This window comes from Chiloscyllium plagiosum, unplaced genomic scaffold (assembly GCF_037043375.1).
Source record: "Chiloscyllium plagiosum isolate Xiang-an unplaced genomic scaffold, Cpla_swu_hap1 HiC_scaffold_20, whole genome shotgun sequence".
NCBI classification, from domain to species: domain Eukaryota; kingdom Metazoa; phylum Chordata; class Chondrichthyes; order Orectolobiformes; family Hemiscylliidae; genus Chiloscyllium; species Chiloscyllium plagiosum.
Window position 1 is genome coordinate 45,290,789 of NW_028270158.1, and position 18,201 is coordinate 45,308,989.

At 39.8% G+C, this 18,201-nt stretch overlaps 1 protein-coding gene across 1 annotated transcript; it reads left to right on the forward strand.

The window, feature by feature from the left end:
• The first annotated feature begins 909 nt into the window (after window positions 1-909).
• Window positions 910-9,287, forward strand: bhlha15 (basic helix-loop-helix family, member a15). Its single transcript, XM_087997906.1, has one exon. It carries the CDS (start codon window positions 1,067-1,069, stop codon window positions 1,742-1,744), a length of 678 nt encoding a protein of 225 aa, XP_087854032.1. The 5' UTR covers window positions 910-1,066; the 3' UTR covers window positions 1,745-9,287.
• The last annotated feature ends 8,914 nt before the right edge of the window (window positions 9,288-18,201 follow it).

An 18,201-nucleotide genomic window follows, 5' to 3' on the forward strand; every position in this document is an offset into this window, starting at 1 on the left:
AGGAAGAAGAGTAGAAGAATATGTTGATAGCATGAACTGAAGTCCTTGTGACGTGAAAACCAATTTGTGTAGATTGTATGTAGAGCCCTCGAGTTTCAGAGAGAGGGTTGTTGGGGGATCTGACATGTCCACCTGAGTGGGCAGAGCTAGTTTTAACACCTGAGTTAAACTTGCTCTGAAGTGACAGGTGAATTATGTCAACAACATGGATCACACAAGAACTTGGATTCATTAGTGAGCCAAGGCTGACCGTTAAACTGAGGAAATAACTGGAGTGAGGGCCGAGATAAGGGAAAGCTGGACTGGAATCACGGCACAGGCTTCTCCAGGAGGAACTCAGATCCTGTTTGTTCAGTGAGAATCCACCCCTCAGCTTTTCCATTGGCAGACTTAAACGTGTACGTGTACAAACCAGAGCCAGTGGAGGCAGACAGTTGTTAAACGATCTCAGTCCATTCACATTTTGTTTTATTATTTCTCGCTATCTTTCATCTGGATATTCCTCATCTCTGCCGCAGGTATGTTAAAGAAATTCAACTATCTACATTCTATTAAAGATGCATTTAGGACCAGAGCTTTTCGATTATTGTTGCAGAGTTCTTGTTTTTGCACCTGTCTGTAATTTGGTTTGAACTTTTTAAACTCTGCGTTAAACGTTGCTGTTCCTTATTGGAACAAGAATAGAATTGTATTTTAAATACTTGTATGTTGGATTTAAGTGATGATATGCGTTGCCCATTTGGTTTTGCATCCGAGGCAATTATTACAACAATGTATTTTTAAAATTTAGAATAAGATTTTAACAACGGAGCGCAATGCAGAAGGATGGAGTTAAGAAATAACATTTTAATTATTTAAAATGCATTTATCAGCGCATTGATTCTGAAATGGTCTGTTTTTTCTATCTCGCCTGGAGAAAACCAGGTGACTAGAGATTTTACAATTAAAATGTTTAACTTTTCCAAACTGCACCTTGTTTTTAGTTTTGCGACAGGTTCTGCGTTTCCCGCAGCCACAAGATGCATCTTCAGCCCAGAAACGGCGCAAAGGAGCAGGGAGTGAGAGGATGAAATCCAAGCTGCCTTTCCCGTCTCCTGCATCCTCCTCCGGCCTGAAGGACAGGTTCGGCGCGGCTGCAAGAGGAGGAGGAGACTGCCCGGAGATGGAGCTGCACCTGGGGACCCAGGCTACCTGCAGCAAGGGAGACAGCTGCTGCCAGGGGCGGAGCCAGCGGCCGCGGCCCCGCGGGATGCGCGGGCGCGGCGGCCGCGCGGTGAGTGGAGCCAACGGCGGGGACACGGGCAGCCCGCGCAGGGGAGGTGGACCGAGTGCGCGCGAGCGCAACCTGCGCCGCATCGAGAGCAACGAGCGCGAGCGCCAGCGCATGCACAACCTGAACAATGCTTTCCAGGCGCTGAGGGAGGTCATCCCCCATGTGGAGGCAGACAGGAAGCTCTCCAAGATTGAGACCCTCACCTTGGCCAAGAACTACATCAAGTCCCTCACCTCCACCATCCTGTGCATGACCAAGGAACACCCAGTGGTGCCCATGCCACAACCTCCTGACAGCCAGGGTGAACCCAACGGCTCAAGCCCACCCTTGCGCTCTCTTCGCCATCGCCAACATCGTATTCCCCCAAGGATGAATCCATCTGGGCATGAAGCTAGAAGACCCCAAACTAGGGATTCCACAATCTCTCAATTCATCAACTCCATGCCTTCCAAGCAGACCACTGAGAATTGACTCTATCGTTGGGAGTTTAGTTGCTTTAATCTTCTCAAGGAAGGATAATTTATTTTTTGCCATGTTTTTCCATATTGCCAGTATGAATCCAATAGTTGATCCATGGGAGGGCCTTTGAACCAGAAGAGGTAACCTGAATCTTCTACTCATCTTGTGCCAATTATTGAATTGAAAGGAACATATGCAGTGCCTTCTTGGACCTTCAGAAAATGTTCTGATTGGGACTTGAGACAATGATTTTACAAAGAGCAATGTTTAATCTGAAGGGAAGTTGTATAGCACCTGGTCTGTCACTTTGATGGACACGATAGAGGCATACAATTGTAATTGTGGACTTAAAATCAGCCCATGGACAATAATGTGAAGGGTTTTATCCAGAACTGGAACTATTAATAGCCAGGAGGGTTTCAGGGACCAATGCTTGTGTCAGTTCACTTGGAAGATTAGACAACAAGTCTGTTTTTTTTAATGAATGAGATGTTTCAGTATGAATTTTTAAATTTGTATTTTAATTGAATATTCAGAGCAGTAGTTTGAGTTTTCTAATTTAAGGGATGCAATGCCATCTCATTATCACAGTCGTTTGGTAAATAACTTCCCTGCAACTAGTCTAGGAAGTTAAATAGCCCAAACTTTTTAATCCCTACAAGATTGAACCCAAGCACATTACTCATTATGGTGCATTTCCTGTTCATGGATCATCCTGTATCCCACTTCATACAAACTGGTGAGCCTTCTTCTGTTTACTGAGTCAACAACACAATAAACATGAGAAGCTACAATTTCTGACAAAACCACTTTTGAAAAAAATGTCACGAGGAAAACTATAGCTCCTTGCTCAATTAGGCTGCAGTGGGTGTGAAATTGCAGGTGAGATCCTAAATTGGTCAGCTCAGGGCATTTTAAATGATTGTAGATCAAAAAAATCAGTTTAAAGTACACAACAGCCACTTAGTTTCTACAGCCTGGAGCAAACCATTTATCACAATTTACCTGAAAGGTTGTTATTTAAACAGACTCCTCTTTAGCTGTAAGCTTTGATTTCTCTCACTATGATGTGTTAGCTATGAGAGTGAACAAGTAGTGAGACTTTCTCAGTGATCTGTTTCTAAGTCTGATCAAGAACAGCTCCCACAGGCACAGAATACCTGTACTGTATATGGTTCCACTGGGTTGCTGCATCTGCCTTCTGCAGTTAGGTAGACTTGGAGAGTGTATTCACTATCAGTGTGCATTATTGATAAGGCAAAACTGACCAAAATTTAGTCTCACTTTGTTTTAATAAATATGAGTTCACGTATACCATGGATGAATGGCAACATCTTTAAGAACATCTCTCTGAAATATCTTGTTTATACAACAGAGCCCAATGCTGTTTTGTTGTTCCATCTTGCAGTAATTCCAAAATTTTATTTATACAGATTGATATGCATAATCAAACCTTCAGATTGAATTTACTAATACTCTGAACAATTTTGACTTTTGCCAAATGAAGTAGAGGCTTCCCGTGCCTGGGTTATTTTTTGGAAATGGTCGAGAGATTATCACTCAGCATTTATCTTTTAATTGTGAAGGCTAGGTGTTAACAGGCATTTATCGTGTCAGGAATGAAACTAACAGCTTGAGTTAAGATCACCATTTGAAGTGTTTAGGATTTTATCAAGAACCCTGCGCCCCCTGAGTAGCCAGTAATTTCCAACTGTAACTGTGCTTTTAATTTCCCATGGCCATTTGGAAATTGCAAGCCAAGTTACACATACCAAGTAGACTGCCCCAAGACAACCTGTGCCCAGGTGCTGCGCAATGTGGCTCTGGTCTAGAATAGATCTATTCCATAATTATATTTTAAAAAGTTAATGAGCAAAGATTCTAAGTTTGTCTATGCTACGTTTTTTGGAAAAAGTATTGCAGTTCCAAGCTTACAATGTAAGTTATGAGGCAATAGCAGAATCTCCATTTTATTTTGAACACCTTCACAAAATGGGCTTTTCATGCTGAGCATCCCTGAGGCTGCAGTCAATAGAGCCACAATTATTTTTCTCCCAGCCAGTGATATTCCAAAGATTGTGCAGGAAATAGGAACTGTATAGTTCCAGAAAATGCAGTAGCACTTACATGAAATAATGTGGTGCTTCACACCAACTTTGTCTGTTAAGTGTTGTGCGATGGGTAAAATAAAATTGAAACATAAACTTTAAGGTATTGCTGTTTAATACTTTTTACTTGAACACTTGGGCAAGGGCATTGGTGGTGGAAGGTAAAGTACAGTAATTTTTCCAAAAATATAGATTATAGAATTTAAGATTTTTTTGTGTGTATATTTTTTGTGCTATTGTCAATATGACATTGGAAATGCAATACAATTTTTGTGTCAAAAACCAATGGACATTTTAAGAAGAGCCTACATTAGTGCTACCTTTTACATAGCTTAAGAAGCCTGAAACAATCCCCTTCCCATTCATATATGACTTCATGAGTTTTTATGTGTCCTCTTGTAAACATAAGAAAAAAGGAGCAAGAGTAGACCATTTGGTCTTCAAGCCTACTCCAATGTTCCATATGATGATGGCTGATCATCCAACTCAGTGCCCTACTCTATATTGGATCTCAGAGGTGGACAGAGCTGAGATTAAAAGTTCTCTCTTCACTTTACAATGGAATAAATTCAAGGGGGATAATATTGAGATTCAGCTTATCCAGGATTCCATACTTAAGCATGAAAGAATCTAAATAACTTGAAACTTTAATCCTATATTTTCCCACCTTTGCTTCTAGTAGGGTAAACATTGCTTCTATTTGCTTACTATCCCTAGTTGAAATTAGTAGCTCAAATTTTACGGATAGACTGGCATACCATAACTCCATAATATCTCACTTTATAATCTTTTTGAAAATGTTTCCTGAGCAAGATATTCAGATTGTGCCTGTCATCAAGAATTTAGTAACACAGAATTGATGAAGTGCTCCCTGTATAAACTGTTCCTTCTCCTCATTTTTTGAATCCATCTCTTTACAGCCTGTAATTTTTAGATTCCTGTTCCTTTTTTTTCAGCTTTTCTTCCATTCAACCTTGGTATGCTGTAATACGTCCTGTTGCTGATCTCTGACTTTCTACCCTGCATGTTCAAAAAGCTTAATTGTCCCTGTGCTGACCTGCATTCAGTCCTGCTGACTCACTATATTTCTGTCTTCCAACACATCAAATTTAAAATCCACTCTCTTACCGTGAAATCCTTCAATCCCATTTCCCTCGGATTCACCAGAATAAAATTCCAGGACATGAAGACCGTTGCATTAACTTGTCCTGTTATTCCTTGAGTTTAGAAAATTAAAGGGTCATCTAACCAAAGTATTTGAAGTAATAAATTTGATTCGGGTACTAATGGATAAAGTGTTTTCACCAGTGGGGAATCTAGATCCAAGGGACACAATCTTACAATTGATAGGAGGCCATTTAGGGGGAACCTCTCTTCAAACAAGAAGTAGCGATGTGGAACTCACTTTCCCCAAAATGATGTGTGTCAATTGGAACTTTCATTGATAGGGGGGATAAGTAGCAAAAATAGATAAATCAAGCTAACTACAAAGCAACCGTCATGTAATTGAAAAATGGAACAGATTTTAGCATCTGAATAGCGTCCACTTGTTCTTACATTCCTAATTTATGGCCTTTTCTACATTTAAAGATGCAATCTAAATAATGCAAGTTAGTACCTTATTACAGTTCAACAAACATGGAAACTAGTGCTGCAGATTTGGATAGGTCAGTCAGGTTCATTGAGACTTCAGGGGAACATTGAACAGAATTGCATACACGTGTTAGGAGTAAAAGAATTAAAAGAAAGAGAATATGTATATAGATTTCTATGATGGCTTTCACAACTTTGGAATCCCCCTAAGCAATTTATTGATAATGAACTACTTTTGAAATGTAATCTCTGCAGCAAACTGCCACACCAGAGCTAATTTGGATCAGTAAGGTGATTATCAGCACTGAGGAGTACTTAAGGATTTATGGGAGGGGTTGTGTTGTAGTTGAATCTGGCAGCTGGCGTGACCTTGTAAGTACTGCCATGACTTGTAAGTACTGCCATTCATGCTGCTGCCCACAATCAGTCAGCAGATTCTAGAAATGCCTCCTTTACCACTTCTTGTTGAATTTGGGAACTGGTCAATAAAACTGGGTGTTCTCATTCTGCTGGAAATAACCAGGAGTAGCAAGATGGATGAATGGTGGGACTGCTCTGTTCTGGGAAAGAGAATAGCTGCCAGTGTTATGCTGGATTGAGTATAGTCATTCACAAACACAGGTAATAGCCGCTTTCTACCTCATAGATGTAGAACTTCAAATTGCTGACATCAGTCATTCAAAATGTTAAAACAATGCTGAATTAGAGGTAGTAATCAAACAGGTTTTCTTAAATGATTAAAGAAAATCATCAGTTTCTATAATAACAGAATTTGACAGTATGCCCAAGGACAATACTTTCCTCACTTAATGTAAAACTGATAGAGAGTATTAATCAACAAGCTACACCAGTATTCAAGATTACACATTTAACTAGTGTCCTTAAAAATGAGGGGTAATAGCTGAGCTTATTGTGGTAGTATTGAACATTATGGTGGCATACAGAAGTACTAAGAGGGTGCCTGTAAATTCCAGTACTGTTCCCAGCCTGACCAGTAGAAAATAAACAGCTTGTATTTATATAACGCCATTCATTACCTCAGGATGTCCCAAGCACTTTGAAAAAGACCTGAATGGTTATAAAGTGTTTAGAAAACATGGCAACCAGTTTAAAGCACACCAGGGTCCCACAAACGGCAACAGTTAAACAGAAAGTTAGAAAATCTGATTATTTAAAGGCTTGATTGAACAATAAATATTGTCTAGGAAAACAAGGAAAGCACTTTTGAAATAGCATCAGGCATACAAGGAGGCAAACAGGGTCTTCAGTATAATGGAACGACAACACCTGCAAACTGTGCAGAATTTCCTCAATGCTGTGGGTATTGTGAGCCTGGATTTTGTGTTCAACTATCTGAAATGAGACTCAAACCCTGCCCTAAATTTCCGACACTGAGGTGAGAGTGAGGCAAAGTTGTTGCTTACATCTTCCAGCAGGAGGGAGGGACAATCTGAGAGGAGGTGTTATTTCAGACTCCCTGGAATATCTCTCCTTTGGGATTGGAGCTATTAATGCTGTGTTACTCTCATGAGGTTAGAACTCCAGCACATCTCAGAAACTGGTTTGGACAATTTGATTTCTTTTAACCCATGAGTGCAGGCGCATTTGAAAATGGAGAGTTGTAGCATTGGAGTATGTTGCAGAGATAGTGAGGGGGCAAGAACATGGAAGAATATAAAAACATAAAATTTTAACAGCACTGAGGGGTAATAGCGCACCATTAACATGGACCAGTTAATATGGATTACTAATACTTTGCACACTGTCTGTACATGTTGCTAACTTGTAAAGGGATACTATTTTCCTTTTCCAATTACAATATCTTTGTAAGTTAATGTCAAATAAACTGACTTAGAACATAGAACATTGCAGCGCTATACAGGCCCTTCGGCCTTCAATGTTGCACCGATCTGTGAAATCAATCTGAAGCCCATTTAACCGACACTATTCCATTCTTGTCCATATGCCTATCCAATGACTATTTAAATGCTCTTAAAGTTGGTGAGTCTACTATTGTTGCAGACAGTGCATTCCACACCCCTGCTACACTCTGACATCTATCCTACATTGATCACCCCTTAATTAAAGTGCTAACCATCCCCATCTGAGGAAAAAGGCTCTTATTGTCCACCCTATCTAACCCTCTGATTATTTTATATGTCTCAATTAAGTCACCTCTCAACCTTCTTCTCTCTAACGAAAACAGTCTCAAGTCCCTCAGCCTTTCCTTGTAAGACCTTCCCTCCATACCAGGCAACATCCTACTAAATCTCATCTGATCCCTTTCCAAAGCTTCCATGTCCTTCCTATAATGCAGTGACCAAAACTGTACGCAATACTCCAAGTGCGGCCGCACCAGAGTTTTGTACAGCTGCAGCATGGCCTCATAGTTCCGAAACTCAATCCCTCTACCAATAAAAGCTAACACACCATATGCCTTCTTAACAACCTGGGTGGCAACTTTCAAGGATCTATGTACATGGATATCGAGAGGTCTCTGCTCATCTACCCTACCAAGAATCTTACCATTAGCCCAGTACTCTCTATTCCTGTTACTCTTTCCAAAGTGAATCACCTCACACTTTTCCGTATTAAACTCCATTTGCCATCTCTCTGCCAGTTCTGCAGCTTATCTATGTCTCTCTGTAATCTACAATGTCCTTCATCACTATCCACAACTCTACCGATCTTAGTGTCATCTGCAAATTTACTAACCCATCCTTCTATGCCCTCATCCAGGACATATATAAAAATGACAAGCAGCAGTGGACCCAAAACAGGTCCATGCAGTATACCATGAGTAACTGAACTCCGGGATGAATATTTCCCATCAACCTCACCCACCCCCCAATCTTCTTTCAGCTAGCCAATTTCTGACCTAAACTGCTAAATCACCCTAAATCCCATGCGTCTGTATTTTGTGCAATAGCCTAGCACGGGGGATCTTCTCAATGACTTGCTGCAGCCTTTCTTGGAAAGCAAAATACTGTGGATGCAGGAAATCCAAAAAGCAATAACTGTGGAGAGAAAAAAACGATTAACATTTCAGATCAGAGTTCTCTCTCTTTCCAAATGCTACCTTTTGCACATCTATTAATATGCAAGGTACATGAAGTTTATGATCTGTTTATTTTATTAGTGAGGAAAGGAGCAAGAGGGGAAGAGCAAATCATGAAGTTATTTTGTGCAAGTGATCTTGTGAATGTGAATTCTTTGCATACTGTAATGCTTTCTTTAATGTGTATGATGCATTTTAATTTTTAAAATGCAATGGCTTTTGTGTGACTTTTTAAGGTTTAATTTCTGTAGATTAGTGAATGGTATTTGGTACAATAATTTCCTTTTACACCATGTACATTTTAAAACTAAATATTTAAGTGTTTTTTTTGCATTTCCATAAGTCAGTTGTGATTTAAAACAAGAACTATTCAATAATTTTGTTCTATGGCTTATAAATGGTTTTTTGGCATGGTTCTAGATTAAAGAAGTTAAACTGATTTGTGTCATAGTTGTGACAATGGCTTTAAGAGGTGTATTTTTGTCCTGGTTTCGTTTGAGACAGACTGAACGAGAGGCACTGAGCAGTCTGTGGAAATGTCAACAGCTGTGAGGCACTTTTTTTTATTTTAAAAAAGGTGGAACAATAGAAGCAGCCTGGATGGGTATGGTCAGCGCTCACAGACCAGGATTTCTAAGTTTTTTTTTAGCTTTTAGATTGGACAGAAGCTACTGGAGTTTTGAAGAAGTAGAAACTACTTTTTCTTCTCTCTCGGTTACAGCAAGAAGCCAGGGTTTCTCTTCCTACTGCAGGTGTTGCATGTGAGAAAATCTGATGTCTGAATTTGCCTTTTTGCTAAGGGGTATGTTTATGGAATGTTACTATATTGGAACAAATAATTAGTAATCGTTACTGTACCTATTATTTTAAGTTTTCCAATAGAGTTAAATTATTTTAAATTCTTCTTTCTTTTGTTGTATTTAAACTATAGTATTTTAATAAATTGTGTTTGCTTAACACTGAGTGGTTTGACTAATTGAATTGCATCTGGGACACAGCACTTTACATTTGCCTTTAAAATTAAGAAAAAGTTAGGATCTAGGCTACCTTTTTAATATATTTTGAGGGGGTCTGGTCTGATCCATAATAGTCAATAGTAATTACTGAAACATTTTCCAGATTACTCCGTAAATATGCTCAAAATAGCTTTAATCATTTGCAGTCACACTTTATTATAGAAGGAGGTCACTTGGTATATCATGTCTGCCAGCTGTTTGAAAGAGGTATCCCTTGGACTTGCTTCCTACTCTTTCCATCTAACTGTGCATTTTTTCATTCCTCAAAAGTATTTACCAAATTCCCTATTGAAGTTAACATTGAATTTGCTTCTAAATCTGTGGTTTCTGTTTATTGATCCTTCAACCAGTGGAAACAATTTCTCCTTACCTATGCTGTTAAATCTCTCATTGACTTTATGACCAGTGAAATTGATATTCACCTTCATAATGCCTACCAATTTGCAATCTCTAACATTAACTGAAAGAAATAATTTTCCAGCCCATGAAATGCATGTGTGAAGCATTGTCATTGTTGGAATGTAGGAAATGTGGCAACACATTTGAGTATGGAGTTTGCCTACAAAAAGCAATTTGGCAATGACCAGGCAATCTTTCTAAGTAATGTTGGTTAAGGGATGCATATTGGTCACCAGGCAGGACAAAACCCTACTGATCATCTTTAAAATACTGCCACAAATATATAATGCCCACCTGAGGGAGCAGGCATGGATAACATAGCAGCCAAAAGTACTAATCGGCCTGTCAGCCTGGATTTTTATTTTTGAGTCTCTGCAGTGAAATCTGAACCCAGAGCCTTCTGATTCAAGAGTTGACTGTGCAACCCATTGAGTGATGGGTGGTACAGTTTATCGTTCAGACTTGCGCTTTGAAGGTGGAATTTGGTATTATTCTTTTGGTGAACAGAGCAATAATTCAGTGAATAAATTGTAAAGAATACAAGTAACAAACAAATCACTCAAATTGAAAGATGATATTGTGTCAAAATAGTATTTACATAATACATCAGGGAGCAGCATGATACATGTTTGTCATATATTCCTCTTCATGGCAGATTTCCAAGACTTTGCCTCCTGTGACATAAGGTGCATGATTTACATATGTTAAAATATGTTTAGAGATTCAATTTTGAACTTGTGGCATATGGGCACAATGGAATTTAATGGTTATCATGTATGTCTGAAACTTGCTCTTTTTTTTAAGAAAAAAGACTTTTTGGAATGATAAGGGAACGTGTTTGAATTGGGAGAATGTTTTGTATGGGCAGAGTAAATACTAAAGAGCATCTTCTTCAGTACAGTCACTGGACTTAAAATGTTAATTTTGCTTTCTCTTCAGAGATGTTGCGAAATCTGCTGAGTTTTTCCTCCAATTTCCAATTGATTTTGCTTCAGATTTCAAGCATCTGCCGTCTTCTCTTTTTACTAAAAAGCATTAGGCTGCTTACAACGAGTGTTTTTTTTCCCCTTTGTGCTTATGGAAAATACTCACAACTTGTAAAGCGTTTGGTTTCAGTTTGTAGAAGTCTTTGAAGTAAAATGTATGAAACTGTTTTTCCTGGAGAAAGAAGTTAGTTCAGAAAATTTAAGAAAAAGGTCACATCTGTTTACCAGTTTTAAGTTGAATGTTCTAGGATAGAAGTGTTTGATTAGAATCCTGAAGGTGTTATTCAAAGCTCAGGGAGTCTCAATTCAGTTATATATGTGAATACTCAAGGAAGAGGCTATCAGTCTCTCATGATGAGGAACTGAAAAAAACAGATAAGTTATAATTATAAATATGATAGAGAAGCAAATGCTTGTTGGCATTTGATACCGGAAAGGGATGCTATTGAGATAGATGGAATGTTGTATTTTTGCTGTTTCAAAATCATATTGTTATTTATAAATAGTTTGGTTTATTCTATTTTATCTTGTTTCCTTCGCATAAAAAAATTGTTATTGTTAAAACCAGATCTGCAGCATTGTGGACCAGTATTTCAGTGAAAGACCACATTATTAAATAAAAAAAATTCAGTCTGGCATGGGGGTTGGGATCTGAATTATCCAATAAAAACATTAGCTGGGATCATAACAGTCACCCTATTAGTAGAAGATACCAAGAGGAGACAAACACTTCCTTGCATGAAATGGGTGCAGAAAATAATCCAGAGCAAATGCCTGTTACTCAGGAAGCAGATTGTCATTGGCAGCAAGTCAGAGTGGAATTAGTGTAGGTGGTGTAGATGGTAAGGGTGGGGAGGGTGGATGAGGGAGGGTAATGAAAATCTCAAGGGAGGGTAATGAAAATCTCAAGACAGGTTAAAACTTCATGATTAAGGAGAGAATGGAAAATGATTAACCTACACCAATGCCAGTAAGCTACCTGGTCCTATCTGTGCAGATATATTGAAGTAACAATTGCACCTGTTACCTTTAATCAGCATTCCCTGTGAAATGAGATTGGAACAGAGGGGTTATGGTTTGGTTGGAGATTCAACTCAGAAGCTCAAACAGGCTGGCAGAGTTGCGAATCCACTGGCAGTCAATAGGCTTTTCAAATTCTAATTAGTAATTAAAACATCTCTTCCATTTACTGAGGGGCATAGATTCTTCTTAAACACAGGGTGCAGAACCTTGAGGAAAATCGTAATGGAAGGGGACAACAGTCGTATTTAGTGTTTCTGAATTAGAATTAATATTCTCTCTCCTGGTTTGGCAGAGGTTTAAAAATTGAGATTACAATTTCCTATCCATTTGAAGTATTGGTTTGATACACGATATTCAATTTCTGCACTGCCATGAAACTATTTCAGTTAATTAATTATTCAATTACTCTGCAGAGCAGTCAGTGGGATAATGATTGATATGATAATGAATAATAAAAACAGAATGATACTATCGGACCAAGAAACTTTGTTTTGAAAACACTGGAAGATTTGAGATTTCTTTATGTAATGCAGCACAGAAGTTTGGTTCACTAAGCTATTATGTTAAAGTTATTATTATCAGTGTTAAAGTAAGCCAGGAGTGCAGGAACAAAAAATCTTGCAAATATTTAGGAACAGTAGATGAGATTACAACTGTTATACTGTAAGATACAATTTAACCATTTCTAAGCACAAATACGAAAACAAAATATTGTTGATACTGGAAATCTGAAATAAAAACAAACTGCTGGAGAAACACAGCAGCTCTGGCAGAGCAGGGAGAAAGAGTTAATGTTGAGTCCAAAATGACATTTTCTTCTGAGTGTTTTTACAATGAAGAGTAAAGTCCCTCTCTCTGCCTGTTTAGCCTCCCTATAATATGTTAAGGCTCCTGGTCTTCATTCCTTCTGTGTGGGATTTGGAAGTGGAGGAGTAATCTTGTCTCCCTCTCTAAAATTCAGTCCAGTGAGCCTACACCTTAGCAAGGAGCCAAAACAACACACCTCCTTCTTGTACAACTTTATTAGGGCTATATGTTACAATGTCCCAAGTCGCTTGCCAGCAGTTTGAGAGAAAATTTGAGCCATTTGGAAGTAGGACAGATTATAGAGCTAGGTTTCTGAAGAATGGTTTGAAGGATGAGAGAGGCCTGAGGTTTGGGGAGAAATTTCAGTATTCATGGCCTTGGTAGCTGAAACATGGTCCTCATTGTTGCAACAATGAAAATTGGGATGTGCAAAAGTCAGAATTAATGAGTTGAGAAATCTGAGGACTGAAGGAACATTAGAGAAATTGGCTTGAAATGAGGATAAGAATTTTAAATTTGAGATGTTACTGGGCAAAGTAAGACAGCAAGTACGGGGTAATAAAACCCTAAGATATAGGAATAGAATTAGGCCATTCAGCCCATCAAGTCCACTCAGCCATTCAAGCTTGACTGATCTGTTTCTCAATCCCATTCTTCTGCCTTCTTCATGTGACCCTTGATCCCCATACTAACCAAGAACCTATCTATCTTTGTCTTAAGTACACTCAATGACTTGGCCTCCACAGCCCTCTGTGGCAATGAATTCCACAGAGTTTCAACCCTGTGGCTGAAGAAATTCCTCCTCATCTCAGTTCTAAAATGTTGTCCCTTCACCCTGAGGCGTTGCTCCTGGATCATAGTCTCTTCTATTGGAAGCATTTTCTCCACATTGAAACCTTTCAATATTCTGGAAGTTTCAATCTGCCCCCCCCTTCATTCTTCTAAACTCTATTGAGTACGGACCAAGAGTCCTCAACTACTCCTCATATAAGCTCTTCATCCCTGAGATCATTCTTATAAATCTGTACCCTTCACAAAACCAGCTCATCCTTTCTTTGATATGAGGCTCAAAACTACTCACAATATTCCAAATACAAACTGGCTAGAGCCTTATACAGCCTCAAGTCCATTGTCACATTCTGATCACTCAATCTGAACTATCAATATCCTTTCTCTTCCAGCACTCCCTAACCATAACCCCCCCACAACCCTACTATCACATAAATGTTGTCCCCTCCACACTTCAATTCAGCCCTGATGAAGTAATCTAAACTCGGACTATCATCCATGGATGCTGCCTGACCTGCTGAAATCTCCAGCATTTTTTGTTTTCAGTTCAGATTCCAGAATCGGCAGTAATTTGCTCCTATTCAGAAGCACATCACTGCTCGTGTTTTCTAGCCCTGTTGAAATGAATGCTAACATTGCATTTGCCTTCCTAACTGCCAATGAACTGGCATGTCGACATTAAGAGAATCCTGAACTAGAACTCCCAAATCCCTTTGTGCTTCAGGTTCCCAAAGCCTTCCCCATTTAGAAAATAGTTGATGACTTTATTCTTCCCACCAAAGTGCCCAACCTCACACTTTCCCACCCTATTTCAACTTCCATTTCTTTGCCCACTCTTCGAGGCTTCTGCAGCCTCCCCTCTTCCTCAACACAACATGTCCCTCCACCTATCTTTGTGCCATTTGCAAACTTAGCAGCGATGACCTCAGTAGATTCATCCAGATCATAGTGACCTGAGACCTGATGCAGATTACGATATGACTACAGCTTTGGAGATTTGCCCTTACCATACCCATAAAATAATCTAGCAGAACACATGCCTGTGCGGATGGCTTCAGCCCAGCAACTTCTGCATCCCAGAGTTCATTGACGGAGGCCAAGTGGGGCTAAAATGCCAAGAAGGGAAGTGATTTTTTTGATGTGGTGGGTGGGGGGAGGTGTTTCAGGAAAGAGGTCCTTGGGACAAAAGGGTTCAGAGGCAAAGATAGGTTAGCTTTTAGTAGTCACCTAATGCCTGCCCCAACAAATGGTAGAAGTCCCAGCAGCTTGACAGGCAGGTCAGTTTTTGTGCTTCAGACCAGTGGCAAATTGAAGCTGTTATTTGACCATTGAAGGTTCTTAATTGGTGGCATCAAGGAACCCAAAGATCTTCTCAACTAGCACTTAATTGCAGAAGTGACAAGAAGGGGGCAAGCATAGATCTCTGTCCAACTCCCCCAATCATTACCCCTTCTCTCCTGGTCTAACCTGCCCAATTATTTGCCCTTCTCACCACCTCCAGGGAGGGAGAATTGCACTCTACATCTTGATACATATACTGTATATTATAGAAAAAAGATCATTGTAAAAATACTTGTGTATAGGTAGTCTTAACTACAATATAATGACTCCTGCAAAACTTTAGTTCAACTTAAGTGAAAGGTAGCACCTCCTGTTGCTTCAGCACTGCCTCAGTAATGACTGTCTGGCGATGCAGTGTTCCCTCCATACAGCTCCTCTGGCAGTGCAGCACTCACTCAATATTGCATCAGAGTGTGAGGCTAGATTTTGTTTCCAATTCACTATTGAGGTACTGACACTGGTTTCACCTATGAACAAAAGCGAATAAAATTGGGATCCATGTCTGTGTTTTACCAAATGTGTGTGGATCTTTGCCCTTTTGCCACCCAAATGTCTGGTAGCAGTTCCTGCAACTATCCTTGGATGCCTCTGTCATAACTGAACATGTTCCTAAAACTGTTGTATTTAGTGTCACTGGGATATTAAGGTTGAATAATAATAGTATGATCATAGTATTGATGCAACTTAAACCTCCAGGATAGCTGGAACAAGCAATGTGTATATGGAAAGGCCTTTCCTTCAGCTCATGGAGCAACTTTTACCAATGTCTGCTGACAAGAACATCTGAACAAGATTGTTTGTTTAAAATGTGGCATAGAAATATTGCAAAATTGGCAGTCCCAGATTGATTTTTCAATATTGTAACATAAGATTTTGGAGAAGATTTGTTGTGGATCAGGTTATAAGTTTGCTTGTTGAGCTGGTAGATTTGTTCTTAGACATTTCATCACCATGCTAGGTAACATCATCAGTTAGCCTCCAATGAAGTGCTGGTATTCTGTCCTGCTTGCTAGTTATCTGTCTTGATCTGTTGAGGTGGGTGATATCATTTCTGGTTCTTTTTCTGAGAGGTTGGTAAATGGGTTCCAAATCAATATGTTTGTTAATGGAGTTCCAGTTTGAGTGCCAGGCCTCTGGGAATTCCAGAAGCTTGTCTTTGTTTAAACTGTATATTGTTCCAGTTGAACTGGTGTCCCTTTTCGTCTGTGTATGGATACTAGTGATAGCTGGTCATGTCTTTTAGTGGCTTGTTGGTGCTCATGTATCCGGGTGGCTAGTTTCCTGCCTGTCTGGCCAATGTAATGTTTATTGCAGTGCTTGCAGGGTATTTTGTATTTGACGTTCATTCCACTGGTTGTTGGTACGGGGTCCTTTAAATTCATCAGGAGTTCGTTCAGTGTGGTGGTAGGATTGTGGGCTACCATGATGTCTAGAGAACAGAGTAATGTGGTCATCATCTCTGAGATGTCCTTAATGTATGGCAGGATGGCTAGAGTTTCTGGGCATGTCGTATCTTCTTGTTTAGGTCTGTTGTATAGGAATTGGCAGACTGTGCTTATCGGGTACCCATTGTTCCTGAATATGTTGCACAGGTGTTTTCCTTGGCTTCTCTTAGTTCCTGGGTGCTGCAGTGTGTTGTGGCTCATTTAAATAATGTCCTGATGCAGTTCCATTTGTGGGTGTTGGGATGATTACTCCTTTAGTTGAATATCTGGTCAGTGTATGTGGCTTTCTTGTAAACGCTGGTCTGTAGCTCTCCATTGGCTTTGCATTCTACCGTGATGTCCAGGAATGGAGTCTTGTTGTTGTTCTCTTCCTCTTTGGCAAACCTTATTAAAGAGTTTGATCACTATAAAACCATTGGCAATTGTTAGGAAAAACGCATCTGGTTCATATCCTTTAGGGAAGGAAACTGCAATCCTTACATGATCTTTATTACATGTGACTCCAGACCCAAAGCAATATGGTTGACTCCTAAGTGCCATCTGGGCAATTAGGGATGGCAATAAATGCTGGCCTAGACAGTGACACCCTCATTCTGTGAATTAATTTAGAAAAGAGAGCAGGAATATGTTGTAAGGATATTGTTTGTGTGTTTGTGGGTTTCTTCTAATCTGTTGCTTTTCGTGATGACAAAGGTGTCATCCATATAGCAGATCCAAAACTTGAGCTGGATTGTGGGGCAGGCTGTTCGTTCTAACCTCTGTGTAACTGCTTCTGTTAAGAGTCCTGATATTGGTGATTCCTTAGGCGTCCCATTGATTTGTTTGTAGGTCTTGTTGTTGACGGTGAAGTGGGTTATAAGGCACAGCTCTACTAGTTTGAGAATGCTGTCTTTGCTGATGGGTTTGGTGCTGTCAGGTGTTTGTGTCCTTGGTTCATCTAGCAGTGAGGCCAGTATTCCTTTGGCTAGGGTGATATTTATTGATGTGAGTAGGGCTGTCACATCGAAGGAAACCATAACCTAACATCCTCTACCTTGGTATCTTTGATGATGTCAAAGAATTCGTGGGTGGAGTGGATGGAGTGGCTTGAGTCTCCTTCTAGGTGTTTCAGTTTGTGTTGCAGTTCCTTTGCTAGCTTGTATGACGGTATCTGGAAGTGAGACTATGGATCTGAGGGGGTCCCCTTTTTAATGTAATTTTGATAATCCATGGAAACTTGGTGTGTTGGATCCTTCAGGTTTCGTTCTTTGTATGTCTGTCTTGTTAATTTCACCTGACTTGTTAAGTTTCCTCAGGGATGCTGTAATACAGTTTTCTCACTGTGGAATTGGTTCTATCGTCACCTGTTGGTAGGTGTCAGTATCTGCAAATAGTGTGTTTGCTTTTTCGACATATTGTGTTCTGTTCAGGATGACAATCATGCACCCTTTGTCTGCCGGTAGGATGACGATATTTCTGTCTTTTCTGAGTCTTTCTAGAACTTTCCTTTCCAGTGTGTTGAGGGTGTTTCCCTTCTTTCTTTCTGCTTAGTGTTGGTGCTACTGTCTGTCTGATGACCTGCTGGATTTCTTATGTAAGTCAGCTGTCTTTCAGGGTGTATTCCAGTGCTGTTGGGAAGTCCTTTTGTTTGCGTCCCTGTGGTTGAAGTTCATCCCTCGTACAAGGATGGCATTTTCCATATCTAAAAATGATCGGTCCAACAGGTTCTTTATCCAAGTGTCTGAACTGCCACTGTTATTGCTGTGCATTTGCTTGGCCAGTTTTTCTTGTAAGGCTTGTCTTTTCTTTGTCTTGGCCCACTGTTGTTTAGCGTTGATGGCTCGTTCTAGCATACTTGTCCATTCATGGTCAGTTGCATTAGTGTACAGAGTTTATTGGCGCGAAATTTCTTGTTTGTATGTGTG

What these genes read in the sequence shown, in the direction of transcription:
- bhlha15 (XM_087997906.1), top strand. Translation starts at nt 1,067, where the DNA reads ATGAAATCCAAGCTGCCTTTCCCGTCTCCTGCATCCTCCTCCGGCCTG.